Source organism: Pimephales promelas, chromosome 1 (genome assembly GCF_988280905.1).
Source record: "Pimephales promelas chromosome 1, fPimPro1.hap1.1, whole genome shotgun sequence".
In the NCBI taxonomy this organism is placed as follows: domain Eukaryota; kingdom Metazoa; phylum Chordata; class Actinopteri; order Cypriniformes; family Leuciscidae; genus Pimephales; species Pimephales promelas.
The window spans coordinates 49,171,769-49,195,833 of NC_142769.1; the positions used below are offsets into that span (position 1 = coordinate 49,171,769).

The window sequence follows — 24,065 nt, forward strand, 5'->3', positions numbered from 1 at the left end:
TGAAATCATCTGAGAATCAAGTGTCCCATGGACTTTGCTTGTGAACTGCTATTTTTATGTCTTTATAATGTTCCAGGTAGGACACTGTCATTGTTAGATAACACTTTATGTAGGCGGCGAGACGAGCCACTAGATGAAGAAACAGAACTACAGCATAAAGACGAGACATGCCACTAGCAATGTCAAGGTCATGGGTTTGATTTTCAGGAAATCTGTGAACAGATTTGATCTATGCAATGCAAGCCCCTTTGGATAAAAGCATCTGCCTAATGCGCGATGCATGTGAATGTAGGGATACACACAGACACACACTTATCACAGATGTATGGTTGGGGTGTGTTATCATAGCTTTTACATTGCTTTGAGCAGTCCCATAGAGAGGATGGAGATCGTGTTTATGATTATGCTGTTGCTGAGGGTGTAGTGCCCTGAAAAAATATTGATGTGGCCCCCCACCACCCTCCACCAATATCATATACTGTACAATAGGCCCACATTTAACAGAAGATGCTGATCTTAATTTTAAAAGTTAAATGTTTAAATAAAAATTACAACTAATAAAAACTAACAAAAAGCAAGAAATTGTTAAATAACAATAAAACCAATTTTAAAAAAGTCTGTTATAATTCATAAATCAAAAAGTAAACATTTAGAAATTTCCAAGAATGCAGTCTAATTAAAAAAATAAAACACTTTTAAACAAACTTTTGCTGATAATTTACTCACCCCCATGTCATCCAAGATGTCCATGTCTTTCTTTCTTCAGTTGAAAAGAAATTAAGGTTTTTGATATAAACATTCCAGGATTTTTCTCCATATAATGGACTTCAATGGGAACCAAACGGTTCAAGATCCAAAAGACAGTTTCAGTGCAAACTGTTCAAAGGGCTTTAAACGATTCCAGACGATAAATAAGCGAAATGAATCACTCATTTAATAAATAAATAACAATGTTTAAGTTTTATAAGCTCAAATGCTCGCCTTGCTCTGTTCTGTGATGCGCGTTCGTGACTCTCCTGTTCGAACTCGTTCATCAAAATGAATAAATCTTTTTTCGTGTCATTTGGTTCATTCAACGAACGAAATGAAGTTGACTCCGGAAAAGATTCGTTCATTTTGACCCAGATTTTACCCGTCAGCACTAGTTAGGAAACCATGTGAGGACTTCAGCAGCACTGCTTGATACATGAGCAACATTATTATTTTGCATCAATTTCAGTTCACTTTACATACCATCTGAATGATAGATAGAGGGAGACAGAAAGAAAACCAGGGGAAGAAAAAAGAACGAAGAATGATTGAAATGGAGAAAAGCACCACGAAACGACATAAGCATATTTTACGCCGCAGTTTTGCATACATGTTCACTTAAATATGGATGTTACAGACACACTCATATATTCATACACAAACTTGGGTGTTCATCTTTAATAAAGGACTCAGGCTGTGAGCTACCCTGGGGCCTAAACAGTGGCTTGCTCACACTGAGAAGTGTGTGTGTGTGTTGTGGCTCTCGCTCTCTGACACACGGAAATCCATTTATCACTGATTTTATGTAAGAGTGATTGGGATGAGATTCTCTTATGGCTGATCTTGTTATCTCTTTCCACTAGTTCTCTCTCTCTCTGTTCTCGTTGTGAGTTTGAGAATGCATTCTGATTGGCCGGAGGGTGTTGGCACATGTGTTTAATATGCAACGGTCACAGCCTCACTTGCTTTTAAATATTAATGAGGAGAAATGATGGTGGCCGTTTTAGTCGATGCTGTGCCGGTGTCGCTATTTGTTAAGGCTACAAACCCAATGACAGTTTAATGTCGGCACACACATTTCATCGGGCCGTGATTAAGCTGATATGAGTTTGGGCGAGTAGCGGTTCTGTCTAATTAGCGCAGCGCGACTCCCGCTGACCCTTCACGGAGAGACCGTGTCCTGGCCCACATTAAACCCCTGTAAATATTTGCTTTTAACTCTTCCTCCTCTATTGTTTCCAATTTTGTGCTCTGGTGGACTGTGACCTCTCATTCATTCCAGTTGTTTATGTGTGTGTGTGCGTCCTGTGACTGGACAAAGGTTATCCTCCTCATCTCTTTCTCTCTAGGAAATAAATGGCAAACAGACTTTGGATGGTCATTAGAGGCTAATTCTCTGTCTCATAAACTATAGATGTTGGTTCATATTAATGTACTTATTGATGCACGACAGATGACTGTACATTTCTTAGGCGTAATGTGATTTCGCTAATTATCGTACATAGCGCAAAGTGATGTTCTAGTCAATTCGTGTCTTTTTTTTCTATATATGATGATTACATTAACATTAAAGTATTGACAGCATATAAAACATAAGAATCTCTCGTATGAACGGCTTTTTTTTATTGGACAATTTAATAAGTGATTTATTTTTTTTACTGTATTTAATCAATGAAGACAAATCTGTGTAAAATATCACTAACTGTACAATTTTTTAAAATGTTTTTGAACGAAGTCTCAGTAAAAACAGTAATATTGTGACATTACAATTTTACAGTTTTCCTTTTTAATATATTTTTTAAATGTAATTTATTTCTATGATCAAAGCTGTATTTCCAGCATCATTACTCCAGTCTTCGGTGTCACATGATCCTTCAGAAATCACTCTAATATGATGATTTGATGCTCATGAAATGTTTCTGATTATTAAAAACAGTTGTGCTGCTTATAATTTTTTTTTGTGGAAACAATGTTAAAGTCTTTACTCTCACTTTTGATCAACTGAATCCATCCTTGCCAAATTATTAAGTGTTAATACTTAAGTTTTACATGCAGTCATACATTTAAATTGGTTGTGTGCAAACAGTACATAAAGAAGTAAAAAGACTATATGAATTAGCTGAAAAACACAAAGATAATTTAAAGTCCCCTTGTGGTAAAAATCAAGCGTTTAATGTTGTTTATATGTCTCTGTGGTGTTTTTATTATACTTTAAGACAAATCATGCGTAAACTCATAAGTCGACAGCATTGCTGAGTATTTTCTCCAAAAACACGGTTTTGGTCACACACTAGCTTGTAACCAATCAGATCAACGTGTGAATCGCCAACCAGTGGATTGAGTGGAGGCGGGGCTCATTTGCATATTCATAGAACCGTGCATACTAAATGAGGCAAGGGTGTCGAGTTACATTCAAGCTATTATAAGGCATGAAGACATTTTTTTCAAGGAAAACACTTTTAAATATGTCATTTTGGTAATCAAAGATGAGTTTTAAGGGATATAATTATCGACTACAGGGAAGCTTTCGACTAATGCTCGTATTACTTTTAGTGATAATTATAGTTGTCTCTTGATTTTAGTGCTTTCAGCCTATCATCCATCTGCTGTCTTTTATTCACAGATCAATGTACGGATAAGGGGGACAGGAATGAGATAAAGTGGCGGGAGAATGTAGCGGCGGGTTGTGAATGTCTTTTGACCTGGCCGTCAGCAGCTCTGTTATCAGTTGGCTGTTTGACACACACACACACGCACACACCACTGTCATCTGAATGAGGGCCTCAGAACCGCCCCGGCACACATCTGTCCTCCTTTGACACTCGCTGCTGTCTCAGACACACACAGGCCTGGTGCCTGCATCTCCAATTCACACATCACACTCACCCCTTCAGATGAAGCACCAGGTGTGTGTGTGTGTGTGCAAGAGGTTATACTTTTGGCTTGCGACGTCCACTGACTGCGCAACCACTTCAGATGCGTTTATAGACAGTATTTCAGACACATGTATACAAAATACTATTTCCTGTATCAACTAGTTCAGCCCCCGACTTTCATGCACATGATCTGCAGCTATACGACTCAACCTAGCATTGGATTAGCAAATTGTCTGCATTTATAAGGAATAAGATAAGGTGTGGATGTTCGTTCAGATTTGCCTTTAGTTCACCTATATGAGCAAAATAGCGTTAGCCAGTCAGTCTTGATAGTTGATCGGTTGTTGGTAGGGTTGGGTATCGAGAATCGAGTATCGATTGGAACCGGGACTAACTTTTCATTTTTCCCGGAATCGTTCAAAAGTTAAAATTTCGATTCCTAGATTCGATATTCACAGTCCGCCGAGCGGAAGAAGAAACCACTGAACAACACTAGCGAAGAAGCGTCTTCCGGAAGTGTTGGCATAACCGCGCGAGTCGAACATGAGCTTACGTCGGCGATCCAAAGTGTGGCTTTACTTTTCTAAAAATAACGAAATCTCGGCAAAATGCTAAATTTGTGACAGGAGTATTTCCTTCAGAAAGGCCGTTGGTTAGCAAGGTTAGCTAAACTTTTTTGACCCTGCCTCTTAAAAGAATCGGAATCGAGAATCGTTAGGAACCGGAATCGAAACAAGGAATCGGAATCAGAATCATTCAAATTTGAACGATACCCAACCCTAGTTGTTGGTTTAATTGACTAGCAAGTCAAATGTGCTCAAGCATGACTGTTTGCTTGGATTGGGTGATTTGACGATATATATGTGTATATATTGTGGTGAGGATACAAAGTGTGAATCGGTTTACCCGTTTTTATAGCGGTATGCAAATATATCCGCCCTGCTTTTAGTGGGTCCGAGCTTGCTCTGTCGTCATTATGTTAAGCCTCCCCGCCCGCCGACTCTATACACGATGTGATTGGCCTGACCCGAGTTGGGTTTTTCCAGCTGAAACGTCTATTGAAAGTTGCTAGACCACACTGGCAGCGAAATGATTTCTTGGATAATCAAATACTTGAACAGACTACTGATCTATCTGTAAAACACAATCTGAAAGAGCTATATTTAAAGTTCACAATACACATGTACTTCATTTTTTAATAAGCAGGAATAATTTCCGACTTTAAACAAATACCCATTTAAAGGTGGAATACCTAAGATTTTTGCATTAAAATATCCCAAAATCACAAGGCCAGTGTTAAATATTTAGTTAAGATGATAACTTACAATATTCCAAATGTTTCAAACAATGTTTAAATCGCGAGAAAATTTAGATTTTAACTAAGGAAACGGAACGTGTGAGCAGGGGTGAGCTGGGAGTCGCCAGTCAATCGCGTCATACCTCGGTTTCCGCTCGTACTACGTGTAGTCCTAAACAAATGCGGAAGTTGTAGTTGTGCGTTAGCGTCTATCAGGCAACAAACGTCAGCTTGTTTCGCGCATTTGTTATGGAATGGAGCACAATTATTCTTTTCATTTATTCTCGGAATGTGAACTGTTGGCTGTAAAGGGGGTCACACACCGGACGAGAAGCGTCGCGCCACGTTTGGGACAACTCCAGGTAACACCGGACGCGCACTTTCTCATCAGTGTATGGCCAGCAATATTGTTATGTTTAATGACATGAAAGGAAGATAACGTCTGTTCTATGTTATTGTACTGTACAATTAAATACAATCGTTGCTGAGTTTGCATTCTGAAAACTTTACCTCAGATCATCCGTTCACTGAATCAATTGAGAATCTCACCTGAAAAATCTAATAACATCAGCAATTGTTATTCAAGCAGCTGATTTCTGTAAATGAATGCAAAACTAATGCATATTGCAGCATAGGGCGAAGTCAGGATCCATTAGCAACGATTTGAGACAAAAATAAGTCACTTCGTCCAGTGACTCGTACAGTAACATCTGTGATAACTAATTTACTTTTAAACCTGACTTTTCTTGCGGTTGTTTCAGTTTAATGAAAAACAAGCATGTCATTAAACGCAACATTTATAGAAATCGAACTTTACCTCATCCATGACAACTAATTTTCGATTCCCGTCTGACTGATTTATCCACGGTGGAGTTGAAAACAACAGTTCCCATCATTCCGCGTTCCTCCACGGCGTCATCAAGCAAAGCCGTTGTTGTTGTTTTGAATGTAGCGCCCTCTAGCGGCATCTAAATCTTAGGAATTCCACCTTTAAATGTTTAGGATGTTTGCGTTGTAAGACTGATCAGGGAGACTTTAGATTTAAAAACGGTGTCTCGTTATGCAACGTTTTCTCAGTCAAATCATACAATTTCCTATTGATTCAATAGAACGTGTGAGCTAACTAGGGAATCACAATATAGACCTTATTCAGAGCAGCGCCACAGACCGGTATGAAAGTGAGGCTGTGAGGGATAGACTTACCATGTTTCCAATGGCATCTGCTGTAAAAAGCTGAATAAAGAGGCTAGATTACTTACAATTTTCAACAGCTTACATTGTCGGGAGTTTTTAGTCAACTGACATTTCTTTAAAACATATTTTTCCAGTGTTTCATGAACAGAACAATCCGAAAACACATTAAATAACAGTACAGCCCATTGAAGAGATGCAAGTCTATCCCTCACAGCCTCGCTTTCATTCTCATTAAAAATCAAAGATGGCGCTGCCGTGAATAAGGCGGATGGCGGCGCGGTGGCTTCACTGTTTATGATGTTATGAGCTATCCAGTCATTCTATATAGATCAGTGACACACACACATGCAAAGATATATAGAGAGAGGGCCTCTTAGGGCCGTTACATAGTCGATGCGAGCAATGGGCTTCCTTTCATAGTCTAAACAGTGGACGCAAGCGTCACAGGCGATGCGTGAAATGCAATACACGGCTCACACAACAGGGGGTAGTAGAGTCGGGTCACGTGATATTCAGATCAAAATGACAAAGACATTATATATTACATAACATAACTTAAATTTCAATGTACAAATTGAATGAATTTGCATGTATACACACACACACACATTTCTCTCTCTCATGCCGTAGGCTATTTCAGCCTCTCAAGAAGGGCACAGCCTTGATTTCTAGATAGGCTACACACACGACGCTGTTTATATACAGAAAAATTGGACTGTAGTCCTATGTTTTATAAACTCACTCAACCAGCTAAGTTGAGTCAAGAACCGCACCACTTCTGCACGCCATCTTCCACTTTTTGTGTGCCCTAGTAAATTTGTCACGGGTAATTTTCCAGTCCGTTTTCACCTTATCTACGGTCTTTCCCATCGCGGTTGCATTTTCCAACGCTGTTTTATTGGAGTGTTATTGCGATGAACTGTCATATAAATGCGTATGTATACTTAAAAATATACTTGAATTAATGTACAATACCCCCACGGCAACATGCATTTCGTGCATCGGTGCGTCGTGTATCAAGCACTAGGACGACACATTTGGCAACGCATTGACGCATAATGGCGGCCGAAGCGTAGTGATGCGTATGCATACCGATGCGTTGATGTAACAACATTATACCACGCAGAATCAACGCGCTACATGTAAACGACATTATTTCTTGTATTTTCCTGTCAAAATAACGTAGGTCAATAGGAATTATTCAACTCGGTTTTTCCGGTAGTGGGCGGAGCTAATGCGAAAAATGGTAATCTTATTGGCTTGATTTCAGCTTGGTTTTGATTTCAGCAAATCAGTTTGAGCGAACGTTTGCAACATGATTAACATTCATGAACCCAGCAGCTCATCAATCCTTAGTGCGTTGTAAATTGTTATTAGTAGTAGCTATTATCCTTTAATAATAATTACTATTATCTATCTTTAAGACCACCACTAGTTCAGTTAAAATGACAAACATGCACTCATACGTGGTTATGAAGTTTTAGATGTAATTACTAGATGAGTTTACGTTCAGATATTTAAAAAGATTTGACATTTTACAAAGATAAGCAGATTTGGTGGAATCGTATAAAATAGTACTAATGATGTACTCGCCAATGGCGATTGTACTGCCAAGGAGTGTGTGTTTCTCTCTCTTCCCCATTGTCTCACTCATAGCCTGTTTTGTCCATCTGTATCTCTCTGTCTGTTTATTTCTCCTATTCATCATTTTCCATCACACCCGGAGGGCGCGCAGCACGGCCACAACTGGCCAATTAAAGTCTTGTAACAATGCCAGTCGAGCAATTAAGACCCGAACAACCTAAGCGCCCCCCACCCGCCACTCCGCTCATGCCAGCTTTGTGCCGCTCTTCTTCACTTCTTGCCCCGGCTGCGGGGGCATCAGCTGCTGCTGGACCTCTGATAAACACAGCACACACTGGCTCACGATCAGGGAGGTGACAAGCTCATTAGTCTGACATAAGCCTTAATTACTGCGGCGACTGACTCTAGATCAGCGTGGAACGGGAGAGCAGATGGATATGTGGGAAAGACATCACATGGGAGTTGATTGACATATGTGATGAACTGTCAGAGGGTAAATGCAGCAGTTCAGCGGGGTTATGAGCCAGAGGACCAGAGCTTCTTCTGCATTCATCATGAGCAGCGGATCAAAGCTAATTTTCAAGCAAACTAATACTGTAGTCAAGCTCCACGAGTGAAAAGTGAGGCAAATGCTGCCTACGGGTCAAATGGTGGATCAAACTAGGTGGCGTTCACCCAAGAGGGCATTTCAGTCCTTTTTTTGTGATGGTTGCGGGCAAAAATCCTTGATTACGCGGCCCGATTTCTTTAAAAATGAGATGGAACATGCGGGATATTTATGCAATTTAATGCAATGAAATTGCGGGAACTTGCAAAAAATTGCGGGAACTTATTTCTTATTACTTCCTTTGATAAGCAAGCATACTACATCACAGAAAGTGCTGGGAATATTTAATTTCTCATCTTATTTAATTTCAGACTGTAACGAGTGTAAATAAGGCGTGGCCCCTTGAAGAGCTGCGCGCTCCCTGTTGAACTGTGTGCGCTTCGAACACCCCATGCGTGCGGGTAAATTCTGTTTGATGCTACTTCTTTTATCTGAAATTGTTTATTAAGTAACGATGTGACGGTAGAACGTGTGACAGACCAACACTACCTCACGCCCAATTCGTACGAATTCGACGAATGATTAAAAAGTGTCTAATTCGTACGACCTCACTCGTACGAATTTGTACGATTTGTCTAAACCCACGTGATGGCTGGGTTTAGGGGCGGGGTAAGGGGTAGGTCATTCGTACGAATTCATACGAATTGGCCAATTCGTAAAATATGTACGATTTAGCAAAATTGTACTAATTCGCACGAGTGAGGTCGTATGAATTTTTACGAATTAGCCACTTTTTAATCATTCGTCGAATTCGTACGACTTGGTCGTGAGATCGGGTTGGACAGACAGTTATACGAGTTCGATTTGTGAGATGTCAATCGCCTCCGTGAGTCTGCCTGGCCTCTGCTTCAGCTGTGAGCTATCCCGTCGCGTAATTGCGTTGCTTCATAACGTTCCCATGGACACAGGGGGAAATGGCTGCTCCTGTGTCAAGCAAACGCAAAAATTTTCAACTTTCTGCTGAGACTTTTTTGCAACGAAAATGCGAGGATTATGAAATCATGCAAACCCCGCATATTTTGCACGGAAATCGGCAATTTATGCTGCGAAAGTGCGGCATATTTGAACAAATAGGACCCCCGCTTAAATATGCGGACTTTGGCTGATTTTGCATTGAATTCAGTGATCGCATAATCGCGTTTTTTCTGGAGGGACTGGCATTTAGTCACCAAAAAAAGAATATATGGATCAAATAACATTTTCTATAATTGAATATTGGCCATTTTTTTTAAAACTTCTGCGAAAACCGAAGAGTGAAAAGCACCGTAATGAGACGGACACCCCAGCGCTGCACGGGAGATTGTGAGGGAAGGAGTTTATTGCCTCAGCTTGTTCGGTTGAAAGGCTGTTTGCCCAACACAGTATGACATGAAACAGTGATGTTGTGCTGCACTGCTATAGCTGAAAAATAAGAAGAGCTTGTTAGATGAAAAGCTAACCAATTTTGAAAACCGCCAAACTTTTGTCACGCCACTGAGAACGTAGTTTAGTTATTAGCGTCGCTTCTTTTAGACCAGAATCGCTCTCTCCGTTCCTCTCCGTCTCTAATCTTTCTCCTGTTTGTTTCTTAATCTGTCTCATGCTCTCCAGTGTTTTTCACCCGTCACTCCTTTCCTCCTGATCAGTTCGGGTGTATTATTGTTTAAGCAGAATCTGTTTGGTGTGTGACTGTGTGTGTGTGAGTGTTGTGCAGTGTGTTTGGTCTCTAAGGTTTAATTAAAGAACAGCCAGAGAATCCTGTCAATGGTCCCAAGACTCCCTTCAGAGCCCCAGAGTCATCCTCTTCTATTTTACACTCCACAGAACACACACACACACATAGAGAGAGAGAGAGAGAGAGAGAGAGACAGACGAATTACAGGAGGGATAATATAGAGATGCTTTACAGTTTTATTGACAGTGTTCTGAACTCTATAACTAGAAAAACGACTGTGTGCGTGTGTGTGTGTGTGTGTGTGTGTGTGTGTGAGATGTAATTTAAGGATCCATATGGGTACACCACACTTTTAAGTTGAGATATTTTATTATTCTATCTTAGTAATACTTTATAAATAATAATATTTAATGAATCAATAAATGTTGTAAGTAAATTGTGTTTTAATATAAATGATTTAATTTGATGAATTATATATATCTATATATGAAGAGTTCAGATGCAAAAGCCTCTAAGTGCCTTTTGAAATTTTCTTCTAAAATGATCATTTTTATCAAGCTTGCATATTTAAGTTCAGTGATTTCACTTAAATGGCAATGAAGATTACCTATTAATTGCCATTTAAGTGAAATCACTGAACTTAAATATACAATCTTGATCAAAATGATCATTCTAAAAGAAAATTTCAAATGGCATTTAGAGGCTTTTGCATCTGAACTCTTCATATATATATATATATATATAGAGAGAGAGAGAGAGAGAGAGAGAGAGAGAGAGAGAGAGAGAGAGAGAGAGAGAGCTGTGTGCTTTGTGCTTTGTGTTTATTAATTGTATGCGGTTTTAGCTAATATTTTAATAATTTAGTCAACATTTATTACATTCAAATTTTTTTTGCATAATAGATTTGAATTAAAATACATATAATAAATACATATAATATTATTAAATATATATAATATATTTTTTATGCTATTGAAATTTTAATTAATAAACATAAATGAAAGACTTTTTTTAAATGTAATTTTATCCAAAAATACTAATATACTGGGATGACAGGAATAAGCCACTCTTTGGTGTTTACAAAGCCTAAATGCTTATGCCGGTTCAGACTACGCGATATCAGTCCGATTTTGGCATGATTCGTTTGACATGATTCGTAAAACACAATGGCCGTCGAAATGCAAGAATCGATTGTTTCACCTCGTATAGTGTTTCATAGTGGACGACAAGCGATGAATACTCTGCGAATACTTCATGACAGAAAGACTAGCATGTTTGTTTTTTAATTGCGTTGGATCAGTTGGACGTGGCTGTGGTTACAAGAGGTAAAAACGATATAAATACTGTTCGTTTTCTCACACAAACCGCTCGTTTCGTGTCTTAGGCCATCAATGTGTACTTACATTTACGAGTCATTAAATCATGTTTAATTTGGACTTCTCTGTGAGGTGGTGGCCATAGACCTCCATTATATGACTGACAGACAACAACGGTTTGACCTAAAAATATCAAAATTGAAAATACTGCGGAAACAAAGACACCTACATCTTGGATGCCCTTGAGGTAAGATAAAACATACCAAAAATTAATTTCAAAGTGAACTATCCCTTTAAGAAATAAATACCTGTCCGGTCAGATGTAATGCAGTGCTTGCGGCCAGCCCCCCTGCGAAACGCAAGTCCATTTATGCAACATTTTCTCTTCATTGAACTTCATTTACATAAGGGTGGGTGGCGAACAGAGGCAAACTAAGCACAGTACAGAGTCTTGAATTATTCCGAAAGAAAGTGGGAAGAATTATAGTGTGATGATAAAAGGTAAAAGGCAGCTCAACTGTTCCTTTCCCACTTCTGCCTGACCTTCTCAAATTCCTACACACAGTCTACTGAGGGATTTATTGCTGTTGAAGTTTTACAGCATTTATCTGTATTTAAAGCTCTATTTACAGGCCCCTCTGCGAATCACCTACTGTCTTGTTTTTCCTCTCTCCAATCCATAGTTCTCATATCCAAATGGCTTTATTGGCATAACAAAAAGACAGACACACACGCGGCGATAGCTCTGCTCTGGAAACGCTAATGGCCACATTAAATGAGACTATTATAGGATGGTGATAAAGTAATATCACTGGAGGAGACCATTCGGCATGATGATTGTTGCCGCATTAACGATGATGGTGATGGTGATGATGAGGAAGCATTGTTTTGCTTTTTAATAGCTTTCCATTCACATTTACTGCACAAATGAGGTCTGTAATACCTGGAGACAGCTCTCCGTTAGCATTGCTATTCCTCTCGTGCCTGTTGCTTTTTCCTTTTTTTTTTTTAAGCCAATCACCTGAGGTGTATATGCTAATGACTAATCACTGTGGAGCCACAGGAAATTATGTCATAACAATGCAAAAATCAATTTCTACAGCAGCCATATTGAGTGTAAGAATTTCTCAGTTCCTTCTACCTTTAATAACGTCTCTGGACCAATTTGTGTCATTGGTTTGGTGTGACATTGCCGTGACAAAGTTCACTTGTCCCTTCATTTTGTCCAAACCACATTGAATCCATTCACATCACATAAATCTCTGTTTTAGCTAACCGTTAAAACGCTTAGGCGTCTAAGCTAGGCGCTCTTGGCTAAATGCTAACACCATTTGAAACGAACATCAAAGTTTTAAAGCATCAATCAGCTCTCTCAGGCGATTAGAGGCTTTAAAAAACAAAAGATGGCGTTCACGGCGAAATGCGTCGGTTCTTAATTAGACTTCATATCCGCACAGATGATTTCATTCAGGATGTGAGAGCTAAAACATCTATTTTTAGTTTGTTAGTCACAACTGACTGATAGAGGCTCTTTGTGTGGGTGTTTGGAGATGTTTTCCTTTACATCACTGTCTCCCTGTCGCTGTCTTATTGGATCCTCATAATGCTCTGAACGAGTCATCTGAGCTATCATTCGCCTGCAGGATTGTTTTTTTTTTTTTTTTCCAGGGCTTAGACGAAGAACCCCATGGCAAGCACAAAAACTGCTTAGTCACTGAATTTTTGAGCTACATACAAACGTGGAGAAAACATTAATATTTGATGGGCTCTTTTTTTTTATTTCTAGTTTTCTGTCTCAAATGCAATGATCTGTGCTGGAAGCGTAATGCTTGTTTGTCTGCTTTACATTCAGACCTCCTGGGAATCCTTCAGTCATCACCATTGTGAGCAAGACAAAACCCTGAAAATGAGATACTCACCTTCACGAGTAGATGCAAACCGGTTTGACTTTCTTTCGTCTGCACAACACAGCTTTCTGTTGGTCAACACGGCTAATTGACGTGACCAATTTGAAATGAGTGGATTTTGCATCAGTGGGGTCCAAAACAACCTTTGAATTTCATTGTATTAACAACTTCACTTGGCCACTCGCTCTAATGTTAACCTATTTAAATATTCACTATTATTATGCACATATCGGTAACGCTTCCTTTTACACTCCAGTTACCCATGTGTACTTATTTTAGTAACTACAATTACTGGGTAGTAACTAGTACTAACCCTGAACCTACCCCTGTTCCATGTACTTATCTTATATTAGCCTGTACTTTCTAAGTACTGTACTGTAAAATGAAGCTTTACCCACATATCCATGTTTGTGCAGAGTGTTGAAGCTAAAGTATTAAGCCTAGTTCACACTACATGATTTTAAAAAAGTCGGGCCGAACAGTGCGGTTCACACTACATGACTTGCTCTCAGTGAAATCAGGAGTGTTCAAGTTGTTGAGCTGTTCACACCACACAACACAACGTGATTGATCCACAACAGGAGGTAACTCACTACACGAGTTGACAACGCACTACATAGAGATACAACCACGATCGGATGATAAGAGCAAATCATTTTTGACTCTTTAATGAGAGCCGTTTCAGTACTATAGTACGGTCTAAATCCTGAAAATAATCAAATAAATAACGAGTTGACAACAACTCGGTCACCCAACGATTCTATCTTGTCTACAAACCACGTTTTGTCACGAAAAACCACGCAATAAAACGAACCAGAAATGATGCGAAACCGCACGTTCGCCAATACCCAGCGAAGAAGAGAACACAACACGTGAATATGGACGTCAGACAGAAACTAGTGCTGCACACTGTTTGCGCGATGAAAAAAAAAAAGAGATAAACTAAGATTTACTTGGTGTCCTCAACCCATGCGTTGCTATGATTGGCTGTACTCATGACATCACTGAGGTTGAGTCGCGTGACGGCTCTGGATATCTAGCAGGCTAGATATTTTTCTGGGCTCGGCGATGCGTCTGTGAGCGTTTTCGCTGCGTTGTTAGCTCTTTCATACTAACAGATTGGCAAGCGTTCATCATCCGCTAATCCCCCGCGATTTGCACGCGATAACACCCTGACCTGTCGGCGAACTCAACGATTTGCAAATCGGGCATAAATCGGGCTTAAAATCCTGTAGTGTGAACTTGGCTTTAGCTGGCGCTATCGCTATCATTTTCTCCTGATAACGCCCGTAAACACCGTTTAAGGCGGCTTCACACTGGCAGTTGAAATCAGCTCCGAAAGTCATTAATTTCCTATGGAGATTCGCAGACCGCATGCGGATGGGTCCGAAACGGGTCTGACCGAGTGCGGTGCGAAAAAAATCGTGTCCGTTGGTTATCCAGATGGGTTAAAAAAAATTGAACTCTTGCGAAAAGCTACGGACGGTTCCTATCCGACAATTCGAGGGGAAGTTGAGCGTCGCTATTGTATTAATAAACAAACCTGAATTCTTAACTTTTAATAAAATATGAAAAATAATGATAAAAATAAGTAAAAAATAAGTTAAAGGGTTAGTTCACCCAAAAATGAAAATTAAGTCATTAATTACTCACCCCCATCCTTAGATTTCCACGACGCATGCGCGAGAATTGCGACCTGAAGTAGTGTAAGCAGATCGCAATTCTCGCGCATGCGTCGTGGAAATCTAAGGAAGTCTCGTTCTGGCCTACAAGGAAGAAAAGAAATAGTCGAATAAACTCGTTATTTTTGTTTGTTTTTTCGCACAAAAAGTATTCGCGTCGCTTGATAAACATATAGTTGAGCCACGGTAGTCACTTGGGATATTTAAACATTTTCTTCATTGACTTTCTGGGCCGTCAAGAGGCAGTCCCTTAGGAGCCAATGTGGTAGTTACAGCTCTCAAATTTAATCAAAAATATCTTCATTTGTGTTCCGAAGACGAACGAAGGTCTTACGGGGTTGGTACAGCATGGGGGTGAGTAATTAATGACTTAATTTTCATTTTTGGGTGAACTAACCCTTTAAAATAACTTCTAACGTTATTAGGGCAGTTAATACAATTAAATTGTAGGCAGACATTGAACTATTGACATTATACCACTATAGCACATTTTGACGTGTCAACGTCCTGAGCGACTTTCCTCGCGCAGCAGCCTTCCTATTAATATTTCTATAACCCTCATCAGAGAGTTCACTGACAGAATCAACTTTTTTTAATCTCTCCGCCATTTTTGTTCTACCCACGTCCGACGCTTTTCACTGTGTCGTACGACGTCCGTTAGGGGCGTGTTGCGTATTACGGAGCTGATTTCAACTGCTAGTGTGAAGGAGGCGTTACTCTGTCATTATTGATCATACAGATAAGAGTAAAGGGACCAGAATGATAACTATAGCGATAACTATATTTGCGTCCACTCCAACGAACGATAACGGCCTGTTAATTCGAAGCTCCCGCTCTGTGGTTTCAAAGTCATTGATCATGTTTTTGCTGTTCTTGTCGCATTTACACGACTTTAACCAGCAGATGTCCTCAGCACGCTATGTTTTGAGTGAAACTAGTGTAATCAATCTAATAATCTAACAGTGGATTTAGCTGACGTAGTCAATATAGAGGAATAAGAACAACACTTCAAAGGAAGCAAGACAATGTTGTCGAAACGAGCGCTGGATACCCGAGGAGATACTTCTCACCGTTTCCGTTTATTCAGAGGGTATAAACGATTGCTTTCCATATCCATTTTAAATGAGCGACTACTATTCGACTAGAAAAAATCTGGAATGAGATGAGAGTAAAAGATGACAGGATTTGTATTTTTAGGTGAACTATCCCTTTAATCCAGGTTGCAGCATTCAACATGGTACAAGTTCATGTGGTTGACGTGTTATTTGGGAAATAAAGCGTTGATGACTAACTCTTACTCTTTTTGTTGTTGTTGACAGGACCAGCAATCATCTGCGTGACCTCTTGAACTGACCCCATGAGGACGGCTCAGGGAGATGGAACGTAACAGACTTTTCTCTCTTACTCTCTACTGCATATCCACGATAACTCACCAGGGCTGAGCACAACCTCAGCCCCTCGTCCACCCCAACCCTTCCACTGTCCCCCCATTCCTGTCCTCCCTTTTCTTGCTCCCTGAACGACCAAATCAAACAGGACCACTTTTTTTTAAATAGTTTAACTTTCCTTTGCCCTTCACGGGGTACCAAGCAAAGCGGACGTCAATAAACAAGCGAAGCGAAGAACAAGACAGTCATGTTTCCGCTCCGTGCCTGTAAGCGGGATTTGGGCCATGCCCGCAATTCGGAGGCCACCCGTGCAATTACTCTTCTCTGGTTGGCACTGTGGATCGCCTTGACTTCGTGCCAGCGCATTGATCCTGGCATCAAATATCCCACCGTCACCACAAACTATGGCAAATTGCGTGGGATTAAAAAAGATCTTAACAACGAGATCCTGGGTCCCGTGGAACAGTACCTGGGCATCCCCTATGCCACAGCGCCAATCGGAGACCGCCGCTTTCAGCCCCCAGAAGCTCCCGGGTCCTGGCAGGAAGTGCGTAACGCTACACAGTTCGCCCCCGTTTGCCCGCAGAACGTGCACGGCGTTTTGCCCGAGATAATGCTGCCTGTGTGGTTTACTGACAGCTTGGATGTGGCTGCCACCTACATTCAGAATCAGAGTGAAGACTGTCTCTATCTCAACATCTATGTGCCCACAGAGGACGGTGAGTGTCTGACACAACACTGCTAAGCATTATGGGTATGATAAAGTGCAACAGTTCCCGCCCACCTTTTCAGCGGCATTGGTTCCGGAAGTATTTTTTGCATGGGGATTTTAAAAAAAAAGTATTTGTTATAAGCCATGAACCAAACCAGCTATGAGGTAAACCACATTTACACAAAAAAAAAGTCTTTGAAAAGTTGACAAAAACAGCTTTAACGAGGGTAGCATCTACACTCTTAGAAACAAGGGTCAATATGCGAAGAATAGGGTTCTTTACTCAACTCCAAACGTTCTATGATGACTAGAAAGAACCCTTTTGGCACAAAGGTTCTTTATAGGCTATTATTCATTCATATATTACAATATCCTGCAACATTTTGTTGTTGTAATTAAATTATTGTTTATTAAACTGTTGTAGTAACTTTTAATCATGCTGATTTTTGGAGGAGAAAAACTGACGGCACTCTTCGTGTGATATTGATTAACTACATCATACACATTTTCTGACCCCCTTATCTTGAATTTTGTGATCGTTCACATGCATTCATAAATACATTTTAGGGTCTTGATGTTTGTCAATAATATGAAATATTTAATCCGGAAAGGAAAAAAACAAATGATAATGAATGAACCCAAAAGGTTCCATGTAGAACTTTTTTCCTGGTTTCAAAGAACTCTAAAGGGTTCTTATTATTGAACCGTTAAAAAGGGTTGTGTATAGAACCTTTCAGGGGTTCCAAATATGTAGCGCTGATAGAACCTTGGCTTTTAAGGTTCTATACAGAACCTTTTCTTCTAAGAGTGTATAGTCCCATTAGGCACTGTGGAATGAAAAACAAACAAACAATAGACGCATATAAAACTATTGATTTTTTTTAATATATATATATATATAGACACAATATAGTTGTAAAATATGCACATAGTTGTTTGAGAGCGTACAGAGTTGATTATGACATTCGCCATGCCTGTTTAAAGAGTTATTTTGTTTCGATTGTTTGATTGGTCGAGATTTTTTCACAGAATCATGGGTAATGTAGTTTTTTAAATATACTGGCTGATGGCTTTCACAACCTCGTAGATCACTGTAGTTCTAAAGGTTGTAAGTTATCATTTCAAAAATCAGTTCCCCGATGGAGAATAAATGGGGGTTTGTACTTCCAGAACCCGACTGTTGCACTCTATACAGTAATGGATCCTACAGAATAGCATTGCATGGGGTGATTTATAGTACTACAATACTTAAATATAGATCACCCAAAAATGAAAATTGTCTTTACTCTTTACACTTTACTGTTGTTACAAAATTGTATGACTGACATTCTTCTGTGGAAAACAAAAGAAGATTTTAGTGTTGTTTTGTCCGTACAGTGAAGTCATTGGGGTCCTGTGTTGTTTTGGACCCCATTGACTTTCACTCTATGGATAGAAACATTGTTTGGAAAAAAGAAAGTCATACAGGTTTGAAACATTTTGTCTGAACTACCTCTTTAACACTACAAAGTGCCATACAGTGCAAATGTTGCGTTTGAACTACAGTGCACTTTTACTAGACCTTGACTAAGGACGTGTCCTTGCCTTCCACCCGTTATGATCAGTCCACTGCACTCTGGATCGGGACTTGTCAGGATTAGTTTACCCAATGATTCACTTTAAGAGTGAGGCCAGCTGGAAAGACTAAAGCGTTCTGGGAAATTACTTATGCTCCAGTATAAGGCATATACATTTACCACAAATTGCGGTAAATTGATGGAGTTCACAAATCAAATAAGTGACTGACTTTTTAGGCTAAACCCATCAACATGTTTTTTTTTTCTTCTCCTCTTCCAGTCCTTTTTTTTTTTTTGGTCTTTTTTTCTTTTGAGAGAGAGCAAAGTGGACAGATACTCTCAGAGGATGGAACGAGCTGATTTCGAAGGAGGTGTTTTTCTCTCGCAATTAAGGCTCCAGCCGCCAAGTTGCCCAGAGAAACAAATTATTGACATCAGCAGTAATTTGCTATCTCAGAGCGCTTTTTGCTTCTTTCCTCAGTTTTTACCTCTTCTGGTATCCAGTGTAGGTGTTTTGCGTTTACAATGGTAATTGTCTTATTTAAGCAATTCTTTCAATGATGAAAGAGTGCTTCGTAATTTTCAAAAAGTCATCAAGCCTATTTCTTTACCTCAGTATGTTCACTACACGAACCAAAAGCATAAGGCCAGATTTGATAACGGATTTACTAATGACACAGTGAAACATTAGCGCTGATAAGGCGTAGCAGTTTTTTTTTTATTGTATATGCATTTTATAGGAGTTTTCGTTTCAGACGCAAAATTTATGGGAATTTATTACGCTATTTGAACCATTGTGTTAGCCTAGAAATCTAGTGTGGTCTAGCAACTCTCCATAGAGTTGGTAAGTCCCGCCCATCCGTAAAACTCCAAGTGGACCTCTAGATTGAAAAAGCGTCAATGCAAGTGAATGAGAGAAAATAATTATTTTCTGAATTGTGCCATGAATATGAACATACAGTATGTTGTCTGTGAATTTTTCATATATTTTCTCATGTAACGAGTTTGACAGTATATTGTATGATTCTTTGGCTAGCAGTTGTGGAATAGACATAACGAGAAAGGCTACACGTCGCATATGTGACGTCGCCGCATAACACATAATCGATAATCGAAGGAATTAGTTCGAGATGCCTGTGTGTTTTGTACCCAAATGTCGCCATTCAAACAATGGTTTGTTTAGCGGGATCCGTGTGCTAGTGGTGGTGACGTATATCAAACGCGTCGAAAGCAGGAAGAGTTGTAGTCCACAAAGTGCTCTCACACAAAGTCTAACCGTTTGAAAATTCTACCCGCTAAAATCTTTACACGAAAAATTATATAAAAAATTCACAGACAACATATGTTCGCATTCATTGCAAAACTCAAACGGGATTAGAAAATATTTTATTTTCTCTCATTCACTTGCATTGACGATTTTTCAACCTAGAGGTCCAGCGGGGTTAGCGGAAGGGGCGGGACTTACCAGCTCTATAGACGTTTTAGCTGGAAAAAACAAACTCTGATCAGGCCAATCACATCGTGCAGAGTCGGCGGGCGAGTTGCAACGGTTCACTGCTACTTGAAGCTGTTTTTCGACTCGACTTTGACCGCTACTTTGAAACCAGGACAAAGAATGGCACTTGAGTCTTTTTTTTTTTTTTTAAAGATGTGTTCAGAGTTTTGCCGACTGGATACGGTAAAAGTTTAATATATCAACTTGCTCCACTGGTGGGAAAACGCATGGGACTCAGTCGTCACCTTCTTCGTTGCTCTGATTGGTTGTAGCGCTATCCAATTGCGTGCGGGAGCGTTTATCCCGCCCCTCGGATTGAGCCCTGTCAACGATGAGTTCCTAGACCTAACATATTGATGTATGTCTGGCATGCCTGTCTATTTCACCCAAAATAAAAATTACTGTGTGAGGAAAAAAAATTCAAGTTTTCAGAGTTTTAGTGTCAGTACTACATTAAACTACTACACTCTAAAAAATGCTGGATTGTTTCAACCCAAATTTGGGTCAAATATGGACAAACCCAAATGTTGGGTGAAAATTGCAATGAAAAAAAATGTACAGTTGAAAGTGAAAGTTGAAGTTGGGTTAAAATTTAAAATTCAATTTTTAACCCAACATTTGGGTTTGTCCATAGTTTACCCAAATTTGGGTTTAAACAACCCAGCATTGTTTAGAGTCTATATATATAACGTTGAATTTTTAATTTTAAATTTTAAATTTGAACGTTTAATTTTAAATTTTAACCCAACTTCAACTTTCACTTTCAACCGTACATTTTTTTTTTCATTGCAATTTTCACCCAACATTTGGGTTTGTCCATATTTGACCCAAATTTGGGTTGAAACAACCCAGCATTTTTTAGAGTGTGGACAAAGAAAAAAATATGGACAAAGCCAAATGTTGGGTTAAAAATGTAATTAAAAAATGTACAGTTGAAAGTTGAAAATTGAACATTTTTTAACCCAATGGCTGAGTTTGTCCATATTTGACCCAAAGATGGGTTAAAACAAGCCAGCATTTTTTTAGAGTGCAGGCTACACTTACACTCTAAACAATGCTGGGTTGTTTTAACCCTTATTTGGGTCAAATATGAACAAACCCAAATGTTGGGTTAAAAAATGTTCAACTTTCAACTGTACATTTTTTAATTACATTTTTAACCCAACATTTGGCTTTGTCCATATTTGACCCAAATTTGGGTTGAAACAACCCAGCATTGTTTAGAGTGTATGTAATACCCCAGAAAGCATGTTTTAAACAGTACAGTCATTTTTCATTGGTCATTATGGAAATGATCGACTAATTTGCAGACAGTAGATCACGAGCAGGACTTTCTTTCCCATTGGTGCTTTTTTTTTTTTTTTTTGTAATTGCACTCCCACGCTAATTTGCCCTGTTTAGTAAATCTGGCCCATCGTGGCTTCCACAGTGTATAACGCCTCATGGCACATCCGCTTACTGCAGCACATTGCAGTCAAGCTGAACACAGGCATGTGAGCGCGTGTTCAAAGCAAAGATGCCAGTGTTATATTCTTGTCTCTTTTTCTTCTTCCCCTTTTCCTTCTCTCTGTCTCTCATTCAGTCTTCCAGCACTCATTTTTTCATCCCGCATTATCTCTTTCTGTGCACCATGTGTCTTCCACAAAGCCCCCTGCAAAATCTGTCGATTCCTGGATTCCCAAACGTGCCAGTTCCCGTTTTCCTAAATTCCATTTAATCCAGTCAGTCTCTCACAAGCCCACTTGCAATCCTAGTCGCTATTTAGAATAAAAAACGTTATCCAGTGCATCATGTTTCTGCTGTAAATGGTGCATCAGTGCCTAAATGTAGAGCATAGGGGTGCAACAGTACAGAGAAGTCACGGTTCAGTGCGTACGTACCTCGGTTTTGGGGTCACGGTTCAATACGAGTTTGGTACAGCAGAAAAAAGCAACAAATTCCCAATGCTAGGTTTCTTAGCAGACAGTAGTAGGCTACAAATTACAGTTTGTTCCACCTGGCGGCATTTTGCCTCCTATGTGTACAGTACAGCTGTCTTTAAACTGAATACACTCCTATAGGTCATAGTAGGGCTGATAAAAAAATAAAAATAAATAAAAAAACTGAAAAGCATCTCTGGCGTTATAAAAGTACAAAATCAAACTTGTGCAGAGATTAGTTAACTTTGCACGTTAGAGTTCATTAACATGCGGTGACAATAGCGGATGTACAGTTATATATATGACTGCAGTGCAGATGTACAGATTTCCTCTGTTCCAGAAGTGTATGCACGTTGTGCTGCAGTTGATCCATGTGAGAGTTAGAAGAGGGGGTGGACAGGAGATCAAAGCTTCTACATCACTTACTTGGGGACCATCTTGGCCCCCCACTGCCCCAGGCAACTTATACTGCAGTATATAGTCTCATTATTTATCTCTCGTTTGTTCTCGTTCCTCTGACTATATATAGCGTCATCTGTATCAGCCTGTTTAAGAGCAAGCTAAAGCAGAATTTGGCATTTTTTTGAAGCCACAATATGTGCTTTTTATGTATGGAATTTAATTATATGTCTCTTGTGTTCACCAAGGCTACATTTATTGGATCAGAAATACAGTAAAAAACAGTAACATTTTATTTTTTAAAACTTTTTTAAAGTAAATGTTTCAATTTGTAGCTGTATTTTCAGCATCATTACTCCAGTCTTCAGTGTCACATGATCCTTTTAGAAATCATTCTAATATGATGATTTGCTGCTATTATAATATAATTGTATAAAATTATATAAAAATTGTAATTAATATATATATATATATATATATATGTATATATGAGACCTGTTAGTTAAATGCGTTATTAACACCATTAACGCAAATCCATTTTGACAGCATGATTTTATTTTTTATCGCACGATTAACAGTCTTTTTGTCCTAGCAAACTTTGTAGGGGTTTTTTCACATACTTTTGCACACACACACACACACACACACACACAGCTGATGCGAATTCTCCGCCCCCTCGTCAATATCAGGACCTCGTCAGTATTTCTTTCACCCTTTTATTGATGGACAGTGTGACATTGTGTGAGAGATTATTTGCTCCAAGTGAGAATTGTAGTGTGAAATTAAACACAATATATGACAATGTTGTTCTCAATAAAAAACAACAACAATTGAACAAAACAAGCCGATCCACTTTTCCATGTTGATAAGAGCATTATAATGAGAAAAAATAATGCGACAAAAAGAAATCGATTTAGAATAGATACAAATGTGTGATTAATCGCGAGTTAACGATGACATTAATGCGATTAATCGCGATTAAATATTTTAATCGTTTGACAGCACTAATATATTGCAAATTAATTTGAAACAGAAATATTTTTTGCTACAGTGTACACTGTAAAACAATATTTTCAAGATTTGTCATCACAACATATTTTTTTGTCAAATCAACTTTATAATAATTTATTTAGTTGAGATAACTTATTATTTCGAGTTTCTGATGACTAAATTAATCTCCTTCATTGTATTAACTCACATTTTCCAGTTCAATCAACTTAAAATTTTAAGGCAACCAGGTTACTTACTTTAAGTTAAACCAACAATATTTTTTTACAGTGTAGTAATCACAACATTTTTTTCTTTATCTTGAAATCGCAATGAACATGAAAAATCATGAAAAAAAGTCAGAAAACTCAGTTTGATTTCATGCCAGGAGTTCAAAAGATAGCATTCATTCATTATTTTAGAAAAAAAGGTCTGAAAATGTTTTAAATATTACGGAAAAAAAAGATTCACCATTTGTGTTATGGCAATAAGCTATAACGCGCATGCATGTTCTTTGTATGTGATTCCTAGAGGTTGAATTCATATCAAAATCTGCCAAACTTCCCATACTACTTCTGAATAGGATTTCTACTTCATAAATTGTGTGAAATTTGTGGAAATAATGGTTCAGATCACTCAAAACACATATGGAAATGGAGACGCCCTTATATGGGCAGTAATGGAGTCTGGTTGTGCCCTAGTGAAAAAGTTTGGTACTGCGCCCAAACAAAATCTCACTGAA

General features: G+C 39.0%; 1 protein-coding gene across 6 annotated transcripts in view; it reads left to right on the forward strand.

Annotated features, from left to right (window-relative positions):
• Window positions 1–24,065, forward strand: part of nlgn2a (neuroligin 2a) — a 291,636-nt gene that overhangs the window by 131,938 nt on the left and 135,633 nt on the right. For all 6 annotated transcript variants that reach the window (XM_039658240.2, XM_039658239.2, XM_089131182.1 and 3 more), the window contains one exon: window positions 16,187–16,974. In XM_039658240.2, the coding sequence (XP_039514174.1) occupies window positions 16,503–16,974 (472 nt within the window). In that variant the 5' untranslated portion in view covers window positions 16,187–16,502. The remainder of the gene's footprint in view (window positions 1–16,186; window positions 16,975–24,065) is intronic.